Source organism: Canis lupus, chromosome 32, assembly GCF_003254725.2.
Source record: "Canis lupus dingo isolate Sandy chromosome 32, ASM325472v2, whole genome shotgun sequence".
Classification (NCBI taxonomy): Eukaryota; Metazoa; Chordata; class Mammalia; order Carnivora; family Canidae; genus Canis; species Canis lupus.
Genome location: NC_064274.1, coordinates 33,906,094 through 33,929,162, shown reverse-complemented (window position 1 = coordinate 33,929,162; position 23,069 = coordinate 33,906,094). Strand labels below are relative to the sequence as shown.

At 35.3% G+C, this 23,069-nt stretch overlaps 1 protein-coding gene across 1 annotated transcript; it reads left to right on the top strand.

Moving 5' to 3' along the window:
* Positions 1-17,845: 17,845 nt before the first annotated feature.
* On the top strand, positions 17,846-19,976 carry LOC112671691 (ras-related protein Rab-2B-like). The gene has a single exon (XM_035709731.2). The coding sequence runs from the start codon at positions 17,968-17,970 to the stop codon at positions 18,475-18,477; it is 510 nt and encodes a 169-aa protein (XP_035565624.2). The 5' UTR covers positions 17,846-17,967; the 3' UTR covers positions 18,478-19,976.
* The last annotated feature ends 3,093 nt before the right edge of the window (positions 19,977-23,069 follow it).

Sequence of the window (23,069 nt, the reverse complement as noted above, 5' to 3'; positions counted from 1 at the left end):
GTGATTGAGTTCAAATTTTAAAGCATTGTGGTCTGAAAATATGCGGGAAATAATCCCAGTCTTTTGGTACTTGTTGAGACCTGATTTATGACCTAGACTGTGTAATTTATTTTCAAATTCAAAAGCAAATAAAAGAAAAAAAAAAGAAACAAAAGTTACCTTGTGTAATAAAACATTTGAGGAGGAGATTTTAATATAAATGGATAAAGATTAATGATTCCAATATCTATTAATTGATATATATTTTTAGTTATCTTAGTAGGTATAGCCTCATTCTTTAAGCCTGTTGCTAAAGTATGCTTTTGGTGTCATTCATGATGTTAAAATATGTTTTGTAAAGAGTTTTGTGATCAAGAGATTATGTTAAATAGTATGATCTCCTCTAGAAGATTCATACTGTATAGTAAGCTATTAAAAGATCTAAGGAGTCCTATAACAGAAATACTCATTAAACCCAGCATTTCTAGAGATCAAGAATTCTATTTTGTCAACTTCTATTAATATCTCATTTAATGAATCATAGATTGAGAAATTCCACCTTCAAGGAACTTGGAGAGACTGGTATGGCTTTATTTGGTTATGGAATCTTTTAAAAATCCCCTGGAATCTATTTTATGTCATTAATTAATTAATGTATTCAGAGACATTATTAAGCACCATCTATGTATCAACCTTTCAAATAGACACTGTGAATACACGCAAACAAAATGGAGACAGCCCCCTCACTCAGGATTTTTACCTTAAGTAGGATATAATAATTCTTTCTAAATATCTGAAGAAATAGGAGAATTTATGAGGCAAAGTAAGCTATGGGAGGCAGAACATTCTTCATGAAGAAAATAAAATATTTAAAAGCCATTTGGTGGGAGGGACCATATTCAAGTCCACTATAATTAGAGGCAGACAGCATGTGAGGAAGGGCATGGTGAAGATAGGGCTGGAGCAGAACATAGAGACAAAGCCGTATATGGCATTATAGGTAAAGTTTAAAAAGTAATTTTTAATCTAAAAACTAATGAGAAAAACCATTTGATTATCATCACCAGAAGTGTAATATATGTTTTAAAAAGAAAAAAAATAAAAGAAAATTTCAGCTACCATGACGACAATTTAGATAGGAACAAAAGGGGATATGGGCAGATCAGTTACAAGGTTAATTTAGTGGTTCAGGCAAGAAATAATTATATCTTGGTGCAATAGACTGAATCAGTGTTCCCCTAAAATTCATGTTTGACAACCTAACATCTCCATGTGACTATATGGGAAATAGGGCCTTTAAGGAAGTAATTAATCAAGTGATGTCATACGAGTGGAGTCCTGACCCAAGAGAACCAGTGCCCTTATAAAAGAAGAAGAGACACCAAATATCTACCTCCTTCAGCCATGAGAAGTATCTGTCTGTAAGCCAGCAAGAGAGCTCATAAAAAATTAAACTCTGTTGGAACTTTGATTTTGGACTTTCTAGCTTCCAGAACTGTGAGAAAATAAATTTCTGCTGTTTAGGCCACCCAGTCTATGTTATTTCATCTTGGTAGTTCAAGTACCAAAACTTGAATACTGGCCTTTATTTCTTATTGTATTATTGTATACAATATTTGTTTGCTGTTTCCCCACATTTCCATGTTTTCTCATATCTGGAGGCCTTTGCTCATATGGTTCTTCTCCTTTAAACATCTATTACTCCCCCAAGTTTTATTTCATTAGATAATTTCTACTCAATCATTTTTCATTACAGTGATCAAGCATCAGATCCTCTAATATCCCTCATGTACATTTCTCTAGGTACTTATCACTTGCCATTTTAACTGTCTGTTATTTCATCTCTTTTCCCTATAACAATAGAAAAATATTGTGATGTTTTAGAGAAAATGATTAAGAAAATTTTTGAAGAATTGATAAGTAGGAGGTACCCAGGAAAAGAAAGGTAGTAATGATTTTTCTATCATTTCTGTATCCACAGTAAGTTCTATAATATAATACTTACTACATGATAGATACCAATAGATATTTGTTGACTGAATTAGTGAGCAGATGAGTAAAACACACATTTGTATTTTATAATAATTATCCAGGCTGTCTATTATGCACTTATATTAATTCACTGGTGCCCTTGTGATTAATATTATTTTCCCCCATAGCTTTATTGAGATATAATCGACATAAATACTATGTAAGTTTATGGCATACAATGTGATAATTATATATATATAAAGTGAAATGACTACCACAATAAAATTAGTTAACACATTCATCACTTCATATAGTTATTACCATTCTTCCATGTGTGGTAAGAACTTTTAAGATCTACTCACTAACTTTCAAGTAAATAATGCAGTATTATTAACTATAGTCAACATGCTATACATTAGAACTTCAGAACTTATTCATCTTTTTATTGTTTATCCAAAAATAAATGGATAAAATGGATAAAAACATTTGTAGCTGTTTTTAACAGTTAAAACACAGTTGTTTTTAAACATTTAAACATTCGCTTTTTAACATTTAAACCACAGTTGAAAGTGATTTATGCACCATCATTACCATATTAGAAAATCTTTTTTTTTTAAAAGTCAGAATGAGGGCATTATTTTTGTAAGATTTATTTATTTATTATTCATGAGAGGCACACAGACAAAAGCAGAAACATAGGCAGAGAGAGTAGCAGGCTCCATGTAGGAGCCTGATGTGGGACTTAATCCTGGATCCCAGGATCATGCCCTGAGTCAAAGGTAGACACTCAACCACTAAGCCACCCAGGCATCCCCATATTAGAAAATCTGACTTGAAGTATATAATTGCTTTTACTGGTAAGTTTACATAGTCTATGTTTTTATGACGTTAATTATCATTCTTTCATTTTAGCTTGAAGAATACCCTTGAGTATTTCTTTTAAGGCATATCTGGTGGTGATAAACTCTCTCTTTGTTTGTTTGAGAAAGTTTTTATCTCTCCTTCATTTCTGAAAGAAGCTTTTTCCAGGTATAGTATTGTTGTTTGACAGGTTTTTTTTTTTTTTCCTTTTTCTTTTAACATTTTGAATATATTGTACCTCTCTTCTGACTGGATAATTTCAAATGATCTGTTTTTTAAGTTCACTGATTATTCTGCTTGGTTGAGTTTGCTTTTGAATCTCTCTATGGAGTTCTTCAGTTCAATAGTATGATTCAGTTCTAGGATTTCTGCTTAGTGTTTTGATAGATTCTATTTCTGTTTTGAATTTCTCATTTTGCTCATGCATTATTTTCCTAATTTTGTTTAGCTGCCAACTGTGTGTCTTTTAGTTCACTGAATTACTTTTAGAATGTTATCTTGAATACTTTGTCAGATAGTCCATAGATCTCCATTTCTTTTGTCAGTTATTTGAGCTTATTAGTTTTCTTTGGTGGTGTCGTGTTTACCTGATTCTTCTTAATGCTTATATACTTGCATTAGCAGATGCTAATTTCATTGGAGAAAGCAGTCTCCTCTTCCAGATTTGACAGGGTCACTTTGGAAGGGAAGACCTTCACTAGTCAGTTCAGCTGAGGGTTCTAGATGGATCAGCTGGTAGTATCTGCAGGAAAGCAGGGTGTGCTATTTGGGTCTCTAGCTGACAAATTCACACACAGTCCATCTCTAAGGTGGGGTAGAGTGTAATTCAGCTGGCTGGCTGAGTTAACAGTAGTAATATTGCTTCGTGTATGAATGTGTATCTATGTACACACAAATGTGTGTATACAAATGTTGGTATACTCTGCTGGTGAAGGTATAACTTAGAGTACCTTTTCTTGAAGGCAAAGTTATCTATTTTACTGGACACTTCTACCTCATTGAAATTCCTCTCCTTATGCTATTGGTGGGGATGTAAACTGGTGTAGCCACTATGGAACAGTGTATGGAGGTCCCTCAAAAAGTTAAAAACAAAACTATCCTATGACCCAGCAAATGCACTACTAGGTATTTATCCAGAAGATACAAACATAGTGATTCCAAGAGACACATGCACCCCAATGTTAATAGCAGCAATGTCCACAATAGCCAAAATATAAAAAGAGCCCAGATGTCCACTGACAGTTGAATGGAATATTAGTCATCAAAAAGAATGAAATCTTGCCATTTGCAAAGATATGGATGGTACTGGAGGGTATTATTATAATCAAAATAAGTCAGTCAGAGAAAAACAAATGCCATATGATTTCACTAACGTGGAATTTAAGCAACAAAATGGGGCACCTGTGTGGCTCAATGAGTTAAGTGTCTGCCCTTTGCTGAAGTCATGATCCCAGGGTACTGGGATCGAGTCCCACACTGAGCTCCCTGCTCAGTGAGGAGTCTGCTACTCCCTCTCCATCTGCCCCTCTTCCCGACTCATGCACTCTTTCTCACACACACTCTCTCTCAAATAGATAAATCAAATCTTTTTAAAAAAAACATATGGGAGGGAGAGGAAAAATAAAATAAGATGAAATCAGAGAGGGAGGCAAACCATAAGAAATTCTTAACTATAGGAAACAAACTGAGGGTTGCTGGACAGGAGGTGGGTGGGGGCATGGAATACTTGTGTGATGGGTACATCATTACTTGATATAATGAGCAGTGGGTGTTATATGCAACTGATGAATCATAAATTCTATCCAAAACTAATAATACAGTATATGTTAACTAAATTGGATTTAAATTTTGAAAAAGAGAGAGAAAGAAATTCTTCTTAGTCTCACCTCTCACTAATACTGTTACCTGGGTTATTAATGTAAAATCACGACTCCTCACCTCAGGCCTTCCTGCCTCTCTCTTGTTTCAGGATACAGGACCTCCTTGATACTCTGGTGTGGGTTTTCAATTAGAACCTTCTCAAAGCAACCTGCAAGAGGCAGTTCATGTCTAAGGGGCCATTCTGACAATGGAGAAAGGAGGCAATTTATTCCCTGAACAAAAAGCACTGAGAATAATTTCCTACAGTTCTTCATAAGGTTCCAGAGACTCTAGCACTAGTGCCTGAAGCAGTGGCCATTCAATAACACACTGTTGTTTTAGCTTTGCCTTCTTCCTTGTTTTACTACCTTGTACTTATTCTCCTACTTTCTGAGATTACATTTCCAAATTAAATTATTGTACCCACCCTTTGCCTCATTCAAGAAAATCTAACCTAAGAAACAGTAATATATAAAAATGTAAGCATACATATAAGAAAAATATAAGGGTGTATATCTCTTACCCCTGCAATTCCATTTCTGGAATTTCTTCAAAGGTGAAAAAGAAGGAATGAGGCAGACACAAAAAAATCTATATTCAACTATAAAACATACTCCTTAAATGTTCAATTTTCAGATTGCTAAAGTCTTAACTTTTGCATTAAAGATTGTCTATTGGGTCAATATAGCTCTTTCTTTTAGAAAGTCCTCAGTTTGTTTATATCATTAGGAATTGTATAACCAAGTTTTGACATTGCTATTAAACAGATGTCTAAATACCATGAAGATATGGCTGAAGGCCATGGTCTGTGATTCTTTTAATGAGAGCTAGAACTTTAAGTAAATTTGTACTCTGTCTTTGTTTATGGGCATGTGTTAGTTTCACAAGAAAAAAAAGTAAAATAAGTCTTTCCAATTTATGATGAATTTAAGGTTCTGTGGAAAGTACCCAGATCCTATGAACAGAATATAGGTTTATGTAGTAATTTTATCATTGTTTTATAATTTCTCAAAATTAAAATATAGTACAACAAATATTTTCACAAGCTAGAATTGATTTACATTAATATTTATCTTTAGAAAATAAAATGAGGTATTACTGGGAATTATTTTTTTTATTTAATACAAGAAACATGGGTAAAGAAAGTTGATGCTTAATTATTCTTTAGGATATTACAAGAATACCAAGAATGCTTTTAAACCTTAAAAATCTGAAATAAGATCACTGTTACATTAGCAAACTGTTTCTCCAGACACTTGCAATATAAAGAAATAGAATGAAGAGATATAGGAATAAAGATTTTTAGGTAATTTATCTAGAATAATCAATTTTAAAGCTTCTTACAGTCAGCTATCCACCCAGCTGACCAGGTATTTTGTAAAATGAGGATAATAAAATGTTTCTGTAAGTTTCAGTGAAATTCAAATTTTTGTGAATTTTTTTATGTGTTCTTTGTCCCTATTTATTTTCTTCATTATGGGTAAGGTTGAATATTTTAAATAATTTTTAATAATAACATTGTTATTTTGTCAACTGTCTTTTATGTATTGCATAATTTTTTCATTGGGTCTTATTTTCTTTTTGGCTTTTAAGAGTTAATTTTATACTAAGAAAAGTAACTAATTTCAAAATATAATTTTAAAAATTTGGTTTTTCATTAAGTGAATTAATTGCATCTTGGAGGACATGCTCGTTTTATATTTGTATAGGTCAACTTCTTAACTTTTTGAAAATTATATATCAATACTTCTTTCTTGTCAATTGAGTGACAAATATTTTTTCTAATTTTTATTTTTTTTAACTTTTTAAGGATTTCTTTACATAATTTTAAATATTTTATATAATTTGCTGATTATTTCTTATCTTTTTGAACTTGGGATTTAAAGACATGCTTACAAATTATTCTGTTTCCTGGAAAAACTATTGAAAATAAAACTAGAATTTTACTCGCATAGGCTGGGAAGATGGCAAAGTAGGAGGACCCTAAGCTCAAAGTCAGAGGACCCTAAGTTCACCTCATCCCATGAATACAACTAAATAATACCCACACAAATGTAAATAACCCAGAAAATGACCTGAAGACTAGTAGAACAAACACTACTAACTCAAATTAAAGATAGAGAAGAGGACACATAGTGGAGGATAGAAAGCACAGAGACAGCAATAGGGACCTAAACAGACCTCGGGTCATCTGCAGAAAGAAAGGATCCAAAGATGTGGAGAAGGGAGAAAAATAGAACTTCATACCAGGGATCCCATGAAGGGAAGATGAATACCCACAACATTTGGTTTTGAAGACTAGAGGGGTTGAATTTCATTAAGTTCTTATAACCAGTGGTACATAAAGCTTGGAAGTTTAAAAGTCTGTGGGACCCATTCTAGGAGAGCCTGAAGAGTGAAAGGAAATTAAGTCTTTGCCTTTAAGGACATAGCAAAACAAACAGCCAGTGGAGATACAGCATAGGGGCAATAGTTTGAAAATGCCTAGGGCATACAGAGTTAAAATTAGTTTACTAAACTCAGAGCTTACTTAGGGGGGCAGGCTTCATAGAGGGAACAAAGGAGCTGGCATGCTTCATTTCCCTCCCCTGATCCCCAGAATGAGCACAGGGCCATCTGCAGGAATTAGCACAGGAGACATTCACTACTCAACTTGCTTAAACCAAGCTCCTCTCCTCCATGGTTTGGTGGTTCCACCCTTGCCAGTCATACTTGCCTCTGTCCCAGCACTGAAAGTTCCTTCTCAGAAGACCAATGCAAACTTGTCAAAACCACATCTTCCAAACAGGGCACTATATGGGACCTCAGTTCCAGTGGCAGTGGGGTCCCTTCCACAGAAGACTGGTGTGCACCTTGTTAAATTGCATGCCCAGCCCACATATGCTTTGTTGATCTGCCCCAGTCATTTAGTCCTGGGACTGTTGCAGTGGCAGGTTTCATGCTGCAAGAGATCAGTAGTCACCCTATTAAAACTATGTACTTTGCCCCCTCCAATACATTCTTGGCTGGAGGCCATTCAAACCAGGGCCATAAGCCTGGCAGTGTACTAGCAGTCCTAACAGGAGCCAGAACCACTCCAAAGTGACTCTTGCTCTAGGGGGAGGGGATGATAACCACACTATAGCAGTCAGATGGTGGTAGCCCAAGCAGTGGGCTGGGGGCAGACAGTTTACCTAATTGCCAGGCCCACCCAAGAACAAAAAATTCTCAAGGGATAACACAGGGAAAGTGCCTGCAGTTTGATGCAATTGCATCTCTAGCGAATGCCTGGTCTGACTCAATTCAAGCCCAATGTGGCCCCAGACTGGCCCAGTAACACCACAGGGACCAAACACTGCAAATAATAGGAAAAGAGTACCACTGTAGATGACTGGATGGAAGGAAACGGTGGCCAAGACACAGTAGCAGGGGGACACAACACAGATAGAAGACATCCTAAAAGTGCCAGGTTCTGGTAAGCAGGGAACAGTGCAGTGCATTGTACAACAGGACATTTTCTTCATAAGGCCATTACCCTCGAGAATGGGAGACATAATTGACTCCCCTAAGAGAGAAAAAGACATAGAGTTAAACAAAATAAGGAGACAGAGGGATATGTGCCAAATGAAAGAATAGCACAGACCCATGTGAAATGGATATAAGCAATATACTTGATAGAGAATTTAAAGAAATGATCATAAAGATACACATTGGACTTGAGAAAACAGTGGAAGACATTACTGAGATCCTTAACAAAGATAAACAAAAAAGAATCAGAGATGAAGAATACAATAAATGAAATTTAAAATTTACTAGATGGAATAAATAGCACGTTAGACGAAGCTGACGAATGATGTAGCAACCTAGAGGACAGAGTAATGGAAGACAATCAAGCTGTGCAGGTGAAAGAAAAAAATATGCAAAATGAGAATAGACCTAGGGAACTCAATGACTAAGAGTAATAACATTATAGGGATCCTAGAAGAAGAGAGAGAAAAGGGGGTAGAATATTTATTTGAAGAAATAATAGCTGAAAACTTCCCTAATCTGTATAAGGAAACAGATATCCAGATCCAGGAGACACACAAATCACCCAAGAAAATAAACCCAAGAAAGTCAACACCAAGACATAGTAATTAAAATGGCAAAAGTATTTATAAAGAGAGAATTTTAAAGCAAGAAGAAAAAAAGACAGTTACATACAAGGGAAATGCCTTAAGGCCATCAGTAGATTTCTCAGCTGAAATTTTGCAGGCCAGAAAATGGAATGGTGTGATATATAAAAATTGCAGAAAGAGGAAAAAAAAAAAACTATAACTAAGAATACTCTATCCACAAGGTTATCATTCAGAATAGGAGAGATAAAGAGTTTCTAGACAAACAAAAGCTAACATATTTAAGACCACTAAACCAGCTGATACCAAAATTCTCACTTTCTTGTTTCATATAAAGGCAAAAGCTAGATTCAGTACTATTCTATTACAACTTATTTTTAGCCTAATACATTTTTATATAACCATCTCCTTTCTTCATTATATGGCATTGATTTTTTTATTCATGTTCTAATAATTCCTTTGTATCACTTTTAATTTTTAATTAATTTGTTTCCATTTTATAGCATATTTTTAATTTATTTCAAACTATATAGGATATTAGTAATAAAAAAGTAAACTTCTAAGTTAAAAAACATATGAAATTATAATTATGGAGTATATATTTGGGATTGCTGTGTATTTTTCTTTCTTTCCTTTTCCATACTAATTAATATTCCATTTGATTATTAAAATTTGAGAGCTACTCAGTTTAACTGTAATTATTCCCTTATCCCCCAAATTATACCTTTTTAAGAGACTCATGGGAGAACTTAGTTGCATTCCCATGATATTAACCAAAAGTGAAGCAACTCCAAGCAGGACAGACCACCATCTCCTCACTTCCCATATGTGAGGTTCTGAATAAAGAGAGTGAGTATATTATCGTAGTGAATGTATGGAAATACGATCATTATTATGAAGAAAAAAGTCACCCACAAACAAAAAGTTTGTTTGAATATGATAATATTCTTCCTACTGTTTAAAGGTAGTGGATGCAGTCAGTATTCATAATTTTAAAATATGATTTTTCTATTTAATATTATGTTTTTTAACATAATATTGAACTGTCAACCTAAGCAAAGTTATCCACTAAAATAAAAGAGAATTAGGGATAGTACCAAAGGTTTAATCTAAAAATTATGTAGTCCATCAAATGAGTTAGGATATAACTCAATTTCATTCTCTTTCATGAACTTTTTTTGTCCTTTAAGCTTATAGCACTTACACAATCTCTTTTTATAAAATCCTACACTGCTTTATTATATCTCATGAAATAGATTATTATTTCATATTTGGTATGAATTCAAAATTATATCACATCTATTTTATAAGCTTCAGTACAGCAGGGCTCTTCTTGGTAGCCTGAAACATGCCTAATATAATGATATACTTCTTGCTATAATTATCTCTATGCCCCCATCTCACTCAGACATTCATTAATGGATACACCAGACTGTTCAGGCCCTCACAGTTGTTGTTCCACTCTGATTGCTAATTAAGCAAGTGCTGGCTTTTAACAAGGCTTCCCTCACTTCCATTTCCTTTCCTATTCTCTTTCCAGATATTAAGATTTTTCTCTCAGAATAAACCATTTATTTGTGTGACAGGCTTACAAAAAATGTCATTTTTATCTTGTTTCTACACTGACCTCCAAATTTACAATATTGTAATATATAATTGCAATGATAAATGAGTAGACATAAAAAGCTATTGTCTCATTTTTCTTCTACAGCTGCAAAGATTCTCACTGTGTATCTTTTCTTTGGGACTTGAGTACTTTAAAAAGTCTAGAAAGTATTTTTTCCAATAAGTTTTTTCAGAGATGCAAATCTCTCTGTTTTATATTTTGATTTGTAAGTACTACATGCGTTTAAATTTTTAGATACCATTTTCCTTTCTCTTAAATGTTTTCCCCTCCAAACTCACATAAACACAGTACTTCTGGAAATATCTATTGAACAGCTAATCAGATTAATGATCAGCAAGAAGTTTTATAAGATAGGAAAAGGACATAAGAAATGTGGCAGCATTAAAAAATACATCCATCTAAAGAGCTTTTAATATAGATTTATGTATTATGTAGAGTCTACCGAAGCCACATAAGTTATTAGGATATGGTGGAAATTTTAATATTTAAATTTATGCAAACTAATAATATTTGTGCATCTTTATTTCCATATATATATATATATCACCATTCCTTAAGCATCCATAAATAAATATATAGGGTGAAGATGAGCAAGATTAAATCATATAAAGCCAGCAAAATTTACAGATCATTGAAAGGTGATAAAGGAACTGAAATAAAATCTTGAATTAAATTAGTATTTTTCTAAAAGATATTATAGATTTACAAATATACTATGAACTAGAAGTAAAAAATTGGTGACCACAGGAAAAATCCATTGCACAAATTTCTTTCAATTGTCCTGATACCTGGGCAGTCATCATAGTTTCATAAATTAAAGAAAAATTATTTGTTAACATTTAAATATGTGTGAATTTTCATAAAATCTAGATTTTTAGACTCTTGAAAAATCAAATTTCTGACAACATTGGCCTTGAGTTCCTAAAGGTAATGATCAGCTGGAACTATTTTGTTTTCATAGTTTTATGGCATTTTAGGGTAGTCTTCCTATTGCTTCTGCTGGACTAAGGACATCAGTGGTCTAATTTTTTTGTAGATAGTTTTTTAAATGAAAAACTGGTATCCATATTCTGTCAAAAATAAGAAAATGGAAAGATGAACAGCAAGGGCTATGTATTTCAAAGTAAAGTAGGAGTGAGGAAGGGGAAAAACATATGGTGGAAGCAAAGACTATTTCTACATGTTTAATATTAAGAGTAAAAGAAGGTTTTGTAAAAAGACTAGTGTTGTCTGCTCTACTCATTTGTTCATTCCATTTAAGATTATAAACTTTATTTTAAAAACTTATCTGTTCCTGTTTCCCTATCAAATTAGAAATAATAAACAAAATATCCTAGCACTGCCAAATATAAATTCCACTTGATTGCTATTTCTTCTCCAACCCTACTTCTCTTTCACCACTTATGTTAAAAATATTACCAAGTGTTTAACTCCATGACAGTCATTTTCAATCCTGGCTGCATACTAGAATCACCTGGGGCACTTTAAAAATACCACTACTATACGTCCACCCCTAGAGGTTCTTATTTAATACTTGTCAAATGTGTCTTTGCATCAGTGTTTTTTAAAAAAATCTCCCTATATGATTCTAAAGGGCATCCACAGTTAAGATCACTGCTATATGGATTTTGCTGCCTATTGAACAATAGGGTATATACACCTTACACTCTCTCTTCTCTACACATTTCATGAGTGGATCTAGTCATTTAACCCTATTTCTAATATATTTCTTTATAAAATGCTATAGGAGATATCACCAGGCCAGTTCTTCCAGAAGCCAACCTAAGGCAAGGATTACAGTGAGAGGACATATTACAAGCCTCCAGGAGTCATCACAAAGGCTGTGAGGAGAGCAGAATAAGGAAGAGAGACAAACTAAGCACAGGTAAATTTTCAGGAAAAATTCCAGACAGCCTGATACCATGAGGAACTCTGGGGTATAACTATATGTCAAAGCGGATCACACTGGGAAGCAAAGAAGCCTGGCTTTTATACTCTTGGACCAGTCAATGACTATGGGACACTGGGGGATGGGGGTGTTCTAAGAACTCTCAGGTATCCAGCAACTTCTCCGAGTGAAAAGGCTCCATTGCAATCCTCCAAAAGTTACAGGTAAGAGGCATTACCAGGAAGATACCCAGAAGGTGGGGGATAAATGCACAGAGAGAATAAGAGACGCCAGGAGGCACCTCTGTGGGACACCTTGCAAAAGCATTTATTATAGCCTAAAGAAGAGAAAGTGCAAGATGGTGGTGGAGGATACAGTGGTGTTGAACTAGATCTCTAAGATATTTTCTAGCTTAAAAAAATAAAGCTATAAAACACTATCTGAAATAAGCCCTTTGGATCTTTATTTTCTAACTAATAAATATTTAAAGATTCTACTTTCTTTCTGCTTCAATAATCTTTTGATTCCTATTTTGGTAACTGCTTGAAGTTTGACAAGTGTACTAATTAACACCTAAAACCTAATTCTTTCAAAGAGGGTGAAGGAAACACCTTAGAGCATTAAATACTGAAAGCAAACATTCTTCACCATGGCACTTGTTCACTCTTAACAGTCAGAATGCTATGTTACTTGTAATCAAAATTGGAGCCATGTAAAACAGCCAAAGATTTACATAAGTGAGCATGAATGTAAAAGATATATTTTTATATTTACCAAATATTTATTTAAATAATTATGGGTGCATCAAAATAATGAATGCATTAAGCAAGAGGCATCTATTTACAGTTTAGTTTCTGTCATCTGTTTTACTATGAAATCCCATGAAGGGCTATGTAAAACTTATGTTCAAATGATTTAGGCTTAAAGCTATTACATTTCCTTACTTGCAGAGAGCACCTTTTTCCAGGCAGTTTGAATCCTTTTGCCATGGAAACTCTAATAAATGAAACACAACATTTTCACCAAAAATGAAAAATGGTAAGTAATTTACCCTGAAAAGTATAGCAATAATCACAAAGATAATATTTTCAAGCATATTAACTTTGACTTGCAGAGAGAATATCTTGGAGAAGCACCAGTGTTATAGAAATTCATGATACAGCCTCAACATTCAGCCACAGAAAATCAGTCTAGGAATTCTGACCAAGTTTTCTGACCACACTGTGCAGCTTACTTAACTCTTTCAAAAATATGTCACTTTTAGCTATTGTCAGCAAATTGCTAAAATACCTATACTAAATAAATAGGGCAGGACTAGGACATAGTCAAAATGTAAATTTCTTGACAATCATTTCTTTAAATTAATAATTAAGTGAAAAAAATTAACAAGATATAAAAAGAATGAATGTGTGTATGTATGTGTGTTAGGGGAAGAAGGATAAGTAATATTAAGTATCTATTTACCTACTTTATATCATATATATCATATAAATTATCTCATATAATACTCAAATAGCCCTAATAGACACACGAAGCATAATTACAGGATAGGACACTAAGAGTTACACACGCAAAAGTATTTACCCCAGGTGACACAGCTATTTAACTCTGAAGTTGGGACTGAAATCTGTCCACTTCAGTATTTATACTCTTTCCCACCTCATCTAGCAAGAAAAAGAAGATATGTGATACAAAAATATATGAACATATAGATATATGAAACTTTCTGCCTTTTCTGAGATCAAAATCTACCTTTACAAATTCTGGTTTAGATTTATGTGAATGGGTCAATCCTGATGATCCTTCTTATCTTTTGAAAATTTTTACTTTTTACATTGCAATGAAGAAAGTCATTCTTGGAATTTCTCTGAAGAGGCATCAGAAAATGCATAAGAAAAATAAAGAATAGTTGCCAGCTGACCTTGTCCTCCAACTGTGTTCTGAGAGCAAGAATGGAATGGATTCCTGCCAGCTTCCTGACATCTGAATTTCTTTATGCCTGGATAATGAATTCTGAAAACAACCCACACTTTCTTTGTTACTCATATTTTGTTTCAAAAGGAAACATAAAAAGGAATAGAAAAACATTGTTTCCTTGATATTTTTTCTGGAATTTGGCAGTACTGACAGAAGCATTTGTTTCCTAACAAAAACAGACACAATCTCAGGTATTCAGTGTTTTGAAATGACAACTGAAGGTAAGAACAGAATTGTTAATCAGGATTCCAGGAGCAAAGACTGTCAGTAAAGAGAGTGATTTTGATGTGGAAGACAGGATTTGAATTAATGTAGACATTCTTTCATCTGATATCTTCATTTGTTTTTGATGAAGAAATTCAGTTACTTTCATCTTGTTCTAGAAGTGTATTTTCTTCATTTGATCTCATTGAAGTAAACAGGTTTCTGTGTGGAACACGGTGATACCTATTACAAGTACTTGCCAGGATCCAGGACTTCTCCTAGCACTGAGGATCTTAAGAGTTGGGGGCCAAAATTTTAGAAAAGTGGTCAGGGACAGCTTCACTGAGAAAGTGACTTTTTAATAAAGAAAATGCAGGGCAGCCTGGGTGGCTCAAGCGGTTTCGTACCACTTCAGCCCAGGGCATGATCCAGGAGACCCAGGATTGAGTCCCACGTCAGGTTCCCTGCATGGAGCCTGCTTCTCCCTCTGTCTGTGTCTCTGTCTCTCTCTCTGTGTCTTTTATGAATAAATAAATAAAATATTTTTAAAAAAGAAAGAAAGTGCAAATGTATTAGGAAGAGGGAATTTTAGGTACCGTGATAGCAAGTATAAATGGAACTTTGTAAAGCAGCCTAGCAGATGAGATTATTAGTAGTGCCACTAGAAGGAAATGAAGTTATACTAGTAAGATGACAATAAGTTATATATTCTACTAAACTACAAATACAAATATTGTAGGGAAGTTACCTTTGTTACAAGTAGGTTAAATTTTTAAAAACAGCTTTAAAAAAGAAAGAAAAGGAAGAAAAATTTTTTGGAAGGCCGTCCGAGTATTTCTTTTCTTTCTTTCTTTTTTTTTAATTGAAGTTCGATTTGCCAACATATAGTGTAACACCCAGTGCTTACCCTGTCAAGTGACCCCCTCAGTGCCAGTCACCCAGTCACCCCATCCCCCCGCCCACATCCCCTTCCACTGCCCCTTGTTCATTTCCCAGAGTTAGGAGTCTCTCATGGTTTGTCTCCCTCTCTAATTTTCCCCACTCATTTCCCCTCCTTTCCCTTATAATCCCTTTCACTATTTCTTATATTCCCCATATGAGTGAAACCATATAATGATTGTCCTTCTCCGATTGACTTACTTCACTCAGCATAATACCCTCCAGTTCTAACCATGGCGAAGCAAATGATGGGTATTTGCCATTAGAGTATTTCAAGAAACCAAGAGAAAAGGGGCCATGACAAAAGCCAATCTGGAAACTAGAACAAACTAAACAGTGATATGGAATATTAATTATGGAAGGAAAATTATCATTTAAACAAATTGTCACCTAACACAATCTCTTTTCTGTCTAGTTGCTTTCAATAGCAATGTACTATGCAGCCTCACCTAAGGCTGTATGGCTTCCTTCTCCATCTTTACTTCTCTGAGCTGTGACCTCCCAGCTCCTTGTATAATGGAACAAAGATTGCATTTAGAATCATAATACCTGGATCTCACTCTCATTTCCCCTTCTCACTAGTGCATCTTAGGCTGCTTCCCTGTCTTAGACCTTTTTATTCACTAACCACATTTCCTTTCAGTTATATTTTATGACTTTAGTAAATATATGGGGACCTATTGATTGTATTCTACTTGGAATTACCCCTTTATAATGAGATCACTCAAGAAGAAATTTTAGAAAAAATAAAGAAGAATTAAAAATATTATCTTGGTGAAAACCTATGTTTAGAGGGAGAAGAAAGAGGTTAGGAGGGTGGAGAAGAATCAGAAGAATAAAAAATAATTACAGAAAATAATAGAAGATACAGTCAGAAAAAAGAGCTGGAGATCAATAGTGTCTTCTGAACATATACAAACATCTTTCACTCAGAAATAACCATTAAAATTGGTGATAAGATTATTTGAAACCAATGATGAAAAACAGGTTTTAGGAGGGAACAAAGATGGGGATGCTCAAAGTGGAAGAACCAAACTGCAACAAGTTTTATTATGAATGGGTGATGACTGTATAAATAAATACTCATCACTTTTTTGAAAATTTGGTTTAATTTCTTTAAATTAATTGTAATTCTGATCATAATCCTTCTGACAAACTCTGTTTCTTTCAAACATGAGTACAGTCTAATGCCAACAAGTATATTTCATGGACAGATGCCATGCACAATTAATAAATCCAGACAAAGCTATTGTGTGATTCCTATGATCCCTAAGATTGTCTTCCAAAAATTTTGGCTGTGGACAAATTCCTAACAAAAAGCAGATGTTCCCTCATTGAAACTTTCTGTACCTTTGAAAAGTAATCAAGGAGATTAGTTTAAATAGCGTCTTCCCTGCTGTACTCACTCTGGTGGTCATTTCATTATATGATCAGGATACAGGCACTCTGTTATTACTCTCCAAGATATAATTATTTTTAAATATGAGGAATTGAAAGATAGTAAGCTTTTTATTTCCTCTGAAATCCCGCAGCTCCATGTGACCAGAAGCTTCGGGGTATTTGGTTATTTATTTGAGAGAAATAATAAATAAAAAAGGCTTTTTAAATAACTGGGTATCTGAGCTCTAAAATTAACTGGATACAAGATTCAAGGTTAATCAATGCAATGGAATAGATAATTTTCCACCTTTTCTTTCTCAAACTAAATACACTTACTGATTCATTCAAGCCAGGAATGGTTATGAGATTCAATTTTTTCCTCCTGAAATATATTATAATTCTTAACAACACCATTTACCATTAAGGTCTCTCTGGATCCTGATCAGACCAGATTCATTATTTTTCCCACTCATATATAAAGATGTAGATTTGGGCTTGGACAAAAAAGAAAAAAAGCTCTATAGGTTTTTAATTTTAAATGGCAGGTTTAGAAAAATTGTTTTGGCCAAAAACTGTTTAAATAAAAATCATGGAATCTAATAGTTTCCTTGTCATTTCCTAATCCTTTCTGCTCCATGTCGTCCTCCGGCTGGATGGAGTCATAATATTTTTAGAATTGTGAGAGAATTTAACCACTCCGTTGAACATTTTTTATTTTTTACAAAACCGTTTGAGAAATAGATGTTATGAATATTGTTCCTTGAAAACGCATATGCAGACACAAAAATAACATTTGCATATAATTTGGGAGTTCCGTGAATTGAGATTCAGGAATAAGAACCCTTGATCTAATCCAACCCTGCAATTCCATAAACATATAAAATCACTGGAAGGGTGCTTTTTTTCAGATAACCAAACTTGTATGCAACATGATGGAAATTCGAAGATCTGTGTTCAAATAATTTATTCAATAGTCTTTCTACAAAGCCACCTTGATTCTCTGTGAACACGTTCTATACAAAAGTATACATGTCCGACAGGTAGCCCGTGGGCCACGGCCCGCACGGCGGGGGGGCGTCCGCGCTCCTCTTTCAGGCGTGGGCAAGTCATGTCTCCTCCTGCAGTTCACGGACAAGCGGTTCCAGCCGGTGCACGACCTCACCATAGGTGTGGAGTTTGGGGCCCGTATGGTCAACATTGATGGAAAACAAATCAAACTGCAAATCTGGGACACGGCTGGGCAAGAATCCTTCCGTTCTATCACCCGTTCCTACTACAGGGGAGCAGCTGGAGCACTGCTAGTATATGACATCACAAGGCGTGAAACCTTCAACCACCTGACCTCCTGGTTAGAGGATGCCCGGCAACACTCCAGCTCCAACATGGTTATCATGCTGATTGGGAATAAGAGTGACTTAGAATCCCGTAGGGATGTGAAGAGAGAAGGAGAGGCCTTTGCCCGGGAGCATGGACTTATCTTCATGGAAACTTCAGCCAAAACAGCCTGCAATGTTGAAGAGGCCTTCATTAACACAGCCAAAGAAATATATAGGAAGATCCAGCAGGGTTTATTTGATGTCCACAATGAGGTGAATGGCATCAAGATTGGTCCTCAGCAGTGTATTTCAACATCAGTAGGACCCAGTGCCTCCCAGCGGAGCTCTAATGAAATAGGGTCCAACTCTGGCTGCTGCTGAGTATCTGGCCTGGACTCTTTTTGTCCTTCCTGGAACAACTTCAGATCAATAGGCTTAAAGAAAGAGGTCTTAACTTGCTTTGGCTGAGAAAAGCCTCTTTTCACGGTGTGATATTTTGCCTTTCCACATAAAGACCAGGGAAGAATTTGGGCCCTACTGACCTGTCCTCCTTCAGGGACGTGAGCATTCCCTATAGATTAGGGCTCTTCTCATCCTCCTATTTTAATTTCTAGAATGTTAGGATCAAACTTGATTGTCATGGTAGCTCAAAAATAAATTCTTTTATAAGCATATACAATTCGCTCCCCACTAAGAATTGGTAATGAGGGCCTAGGACATTCTACTTGAGCACTTGATTTTACTGGGATCTGGCTGGCCTTTGGGATGGTGGATCCTGAATCTAGGAGTTTCATGGATTGTTTTCACTTGCCACTTTGCAAGTGTTCTTGCAGAAGGCAGTTTCTTCTCTTAAACTGTTCAAGGATGCTGAATACTTCTCTACCATTTCATTGCTAGTTTCTCTGTCTCCGAGTAACTAAAACTTTTGAGAGCAGTGGAGTTACTCCTGGACATGTGCCACTTACCATCATTACTTAAAGAAAACCTCTTTCCCTGTTTGCTTTAGGGACCAGACCGAACACTGCAGTGTCTTTCACCAAATTAACCCCCTACTGTTTCACCATACTTCTCAACGAGACCTATTTAGACTTTCTACTTTAATCAAGCTAATCTGCTTCCTGGACATATTTACTTACACTTCTATGCTTTTGCACATGCCCTACTCTCTGCTAACATTATACTCAGTCCCCAAGTTTTTCCTTCAGAAAGCCTTCTTTGACCTACAGACTTCTAGATAAGTATTGACCCAGTACCCCTTAGGCTTTCATATGTTGTTTATTCAGATGTGTATTTATTTATATTTATGTTACTTTGTAAATTTGTTTTGTGTGTGGAATCTGTTTCCCATATAGGTTGTAAGCTCCTTGAGAGTAGGAACCATGTTATCCCTTTACTTTTGTAAACCACTCCATTGTTCTTCACTGCGCCTAGTGCTACTTGCCTAGTGCTACTCGTTATGTGATCATTGGACTTGACTGACATAAAGACTTGTAACAGGTTTATTGTAGACTGCAAACAAAAGGCCTTAGAGTCATCTCTTTGTAACTCTTTGTCTCTTCCATCTGCTTACCCTGGATTCTGTATTGCTTTTCCTCTGTCACCCCTCTCCCTTCCCTGGCTCTTCGCCTCCATTCCGTGCAGCATACAGTAAGGCTGTCAGCTTCCATGCAAATAAGTGGGTACCTTTCCAACCATTTTTCTTTTCAATGGCATATAATACTATCCTAAGCAAATTTGCCTTTGCTTAACTCATCAGGCAGCCTTCTGGGTCAGATTTTGTATCTTTTGCCTTGATGTCCTGTTCTCTTCCACAGCATTGAGGTTTCATGAATTTTTCTAATTTTTTTTGTTGTTGATGAATTGTTTCACTATTAAATATATGCATGTATCCAAAAAAAAAAAAGTATACATGTCCAAGAAATTTTGGCTGTGCTGAAAGTAGAGTACACACTGAGAGAGGCACACAAAGAGGCTAATAGTGGCTTCTGGAGGCCCCGACATACCAGCTATGTGACCCTGGATTGAAGACTATCTGATATAAGTTTCATCTGCTCATGAGTGATATCTCTGAAACCTACCTTATGATGCTTTTGGAGAATTATACATAATACATGAAAAGAGGTTATCAATGTTCTTGGAATATAGTAGTAGTTAATAAATAATAAGTTAGCTAGTAGCAGTAGCAGAAGTATTACAGTGATTCGGCTATATAAAGTTCAATTGCTAGGATATCGCCTTCAGGGGTCAATGGACTGATTAGGTTATATTAAACTTTGACTAACATAAGTCATTAACAAGCACTTTGACAGGAGCTCCACCTTTCAGTCCTAATATTTGTAGAGTTCTAAGTATGGTACTAAAAGCCTCTATGTTGGTTTGAGTGTCTAAGGTAAGCATACATAAATAAGCCAGTTTATTTCTTTTTAAGGCTTATAATTGCAATTCAAGAATTGGTCACCAGGTAAGCACTATTATGGCTTTGTGCTATAGTTTTTTGAACCATGTGTCTCAGTTTTTTTGTATATTTAGGTAAGTGAGAGTGACTGTAAGCTAATAACCTATGTTTTTACTATTTAAAAAATAGAAAAACATGAAGGTCAAACATTTTAAACAAATAGAAACTACTGCAAAATGTTATTATTCAAACTGGCTAGGAGTTAGGGCTGGGGTGAGCACTCTCATGTATGGTCAGGAGCTTCCATCATTTGAGTCACCAGGGCCAAAGGAGGGAGTACTTGGGCTTTCTTAGCAGTTTGTCGAGTACTAGGACAAAGAGAAAGAGATAGGTGGGCTTAAAAGTTGTCAGCAATTGGGGATCCCTGGGTGGCTCAGCAGTTTAGTGCCTGCTTCAGCCCATGGCATGAACCTGGAGTCCTGGGATGGAATACTGCATCAGGCTCCCTGCATGGAGCCTGCTTCTCCCTCTGTGTCTCTGCCTCTCTCTCTCTCTCTCTCTCTCTCTCTCTCCCTCTCTCTCTCTCAATCTCTCTCTCTGTGTCTCTCATGAATAAATAAATAAAATCTTAAAAAAAAAAGTAGAGTGTGTCTTCATTATACTGTATGGTAAGGCATCAACATACTGAAATTAGCCATTACTGATGCTTAACCATTCTCAATTGATTATTCTAGCCCTATTTAGAGAAACCATGAATCTCATCTACTGGGTGCGAGGGCCTCCTTTGGAATAGCTTCAACTATTAGTGCCACATAAGACTACAATTTCACTGAAACTTAGGTTACTTACAGCACAATCTTCCCATTTATACCAGGCTCTGTTCTTGCAAATGCTTTAGCTACAGTTCTGCAAGAAGGAGAAATTCTGGAATCCCTGGGTGGCTCAGCGGTTTAGTGCCTGCCTTTGGTCCAGGGTGTGATCCCAGGATCAAGTCCTGCATCAGGCTCCCTGCATGGAACCTGCTTCTCCCTCTGCCTGTGCCTGTGCCTCTCTCTCTCTGTGTGTCTCTCATGAATAAATAAATAGAATCTTAAAAAAAAAAAAAAGGATAAATTCCCTCATATAAAGTAGGGAAAAAATGAATAGCAAAAAATGATGGCTATGCTTGGCATATTTATTCATGACTACTGTTTTCTAACTACTAAAATACTTTGCTTACATTCCAAGGATTTAAAACTAAATATATATATAACTTCTCTACCAAATTATGTAGATTCATCCAAGTTTATCTGTACTTTTGAAAATATCAGATACATTTTCCTACGGACCATTTTTTTTTTCCTGCGGACCATTTTAAAATAGCATGTGTAGCTGTACACCAAACAAATGGCAACTGTGAATAACAGTGACAGAAAGTAGTTTCTTCCACTATTAGTACCATATTACCATATAGTATACAACATAAGTGCTTTAGAGGAGAGACAAATCTACTTGAGCTGACTGAATAAGGGAGATTGGAGAGAATATTTGGAGAAATTAACTGGAATGAGGAAGAGAGAATTTCAGATAGGAAGTAAAGCATAACATATGCATGGGTAGTTGTTAATATAAGACCACACTTTGAAAGCAATGTACAAATGTATGCCTATATTTTAAATATATCGGCACATGGGTCTAAGATTAAATAACAGAGGGAAAGTAGGTGATTGTTCCTTATATATTTAAGGAGCATGTTAATTCTTTACTTATAAAGAAATCCCTTTTTGAAGAAGTATTTAGATATCAGTGGAAATTACTTCATTTGCTCTGAGAAAAGATTTACAAAACATGAAACTACATGAGAAATATGAAAAGTTATAGAGATTTCATATGGGTCTTTGAGACTAAAGAAAGGCTATTAAATCTATATCATGGGATCCCTGGGTGGCGTAGCGGTTTGGCGCCTGCCTTTGGCCCAGGGCGCGATCCTGGAGACCCGGGATCGAATCCCACGTCAGGCTCCCGGTGCATGGAGCCTGCTTCTCCCTCTGCCTGTGTCTCTGCCTCTCTCTCTCTCTCTCTGTGACTATCATAAATGAATAAAAAAATTAAAAAAAAAAATTAAAAAATAAAATTAAAAAAAAAAATCTATATCATGAGTGGAAGGGAAAGGCTACCTGAGATTTAAGCAGACCCTGAGACAGTACATCTGATAGGAACCGTAAGAACTTAATACCATGTTGCTGATATGTGCTTAAGTTCAACATAGTAAATGATAAATGTTTTTTTAATAAATCAATAACTTTATTTATCTTGGGAATAAGTACAAAAGATACTGTAAAATATTGAACTAATGAAACCTTTTGCAGAGTATGGTTAGAGTCAGATTCAAGCCAAATCATTTTTTTTAATGGACCATATGTCTGTAGCTTGCCAGTCACCTTAATTAGGAGATAAACTACTCCCATTAGAAGGCTATATTATTCTTGAAAACAGTAAATTAATGTTATGATAAAAGTATTATTCTGAGAAAATGAATTGTAGGAACATGGAATTATTTGGGGTTTGTTCCAAATCTAGAAGGGCAGGCATTCTGTGT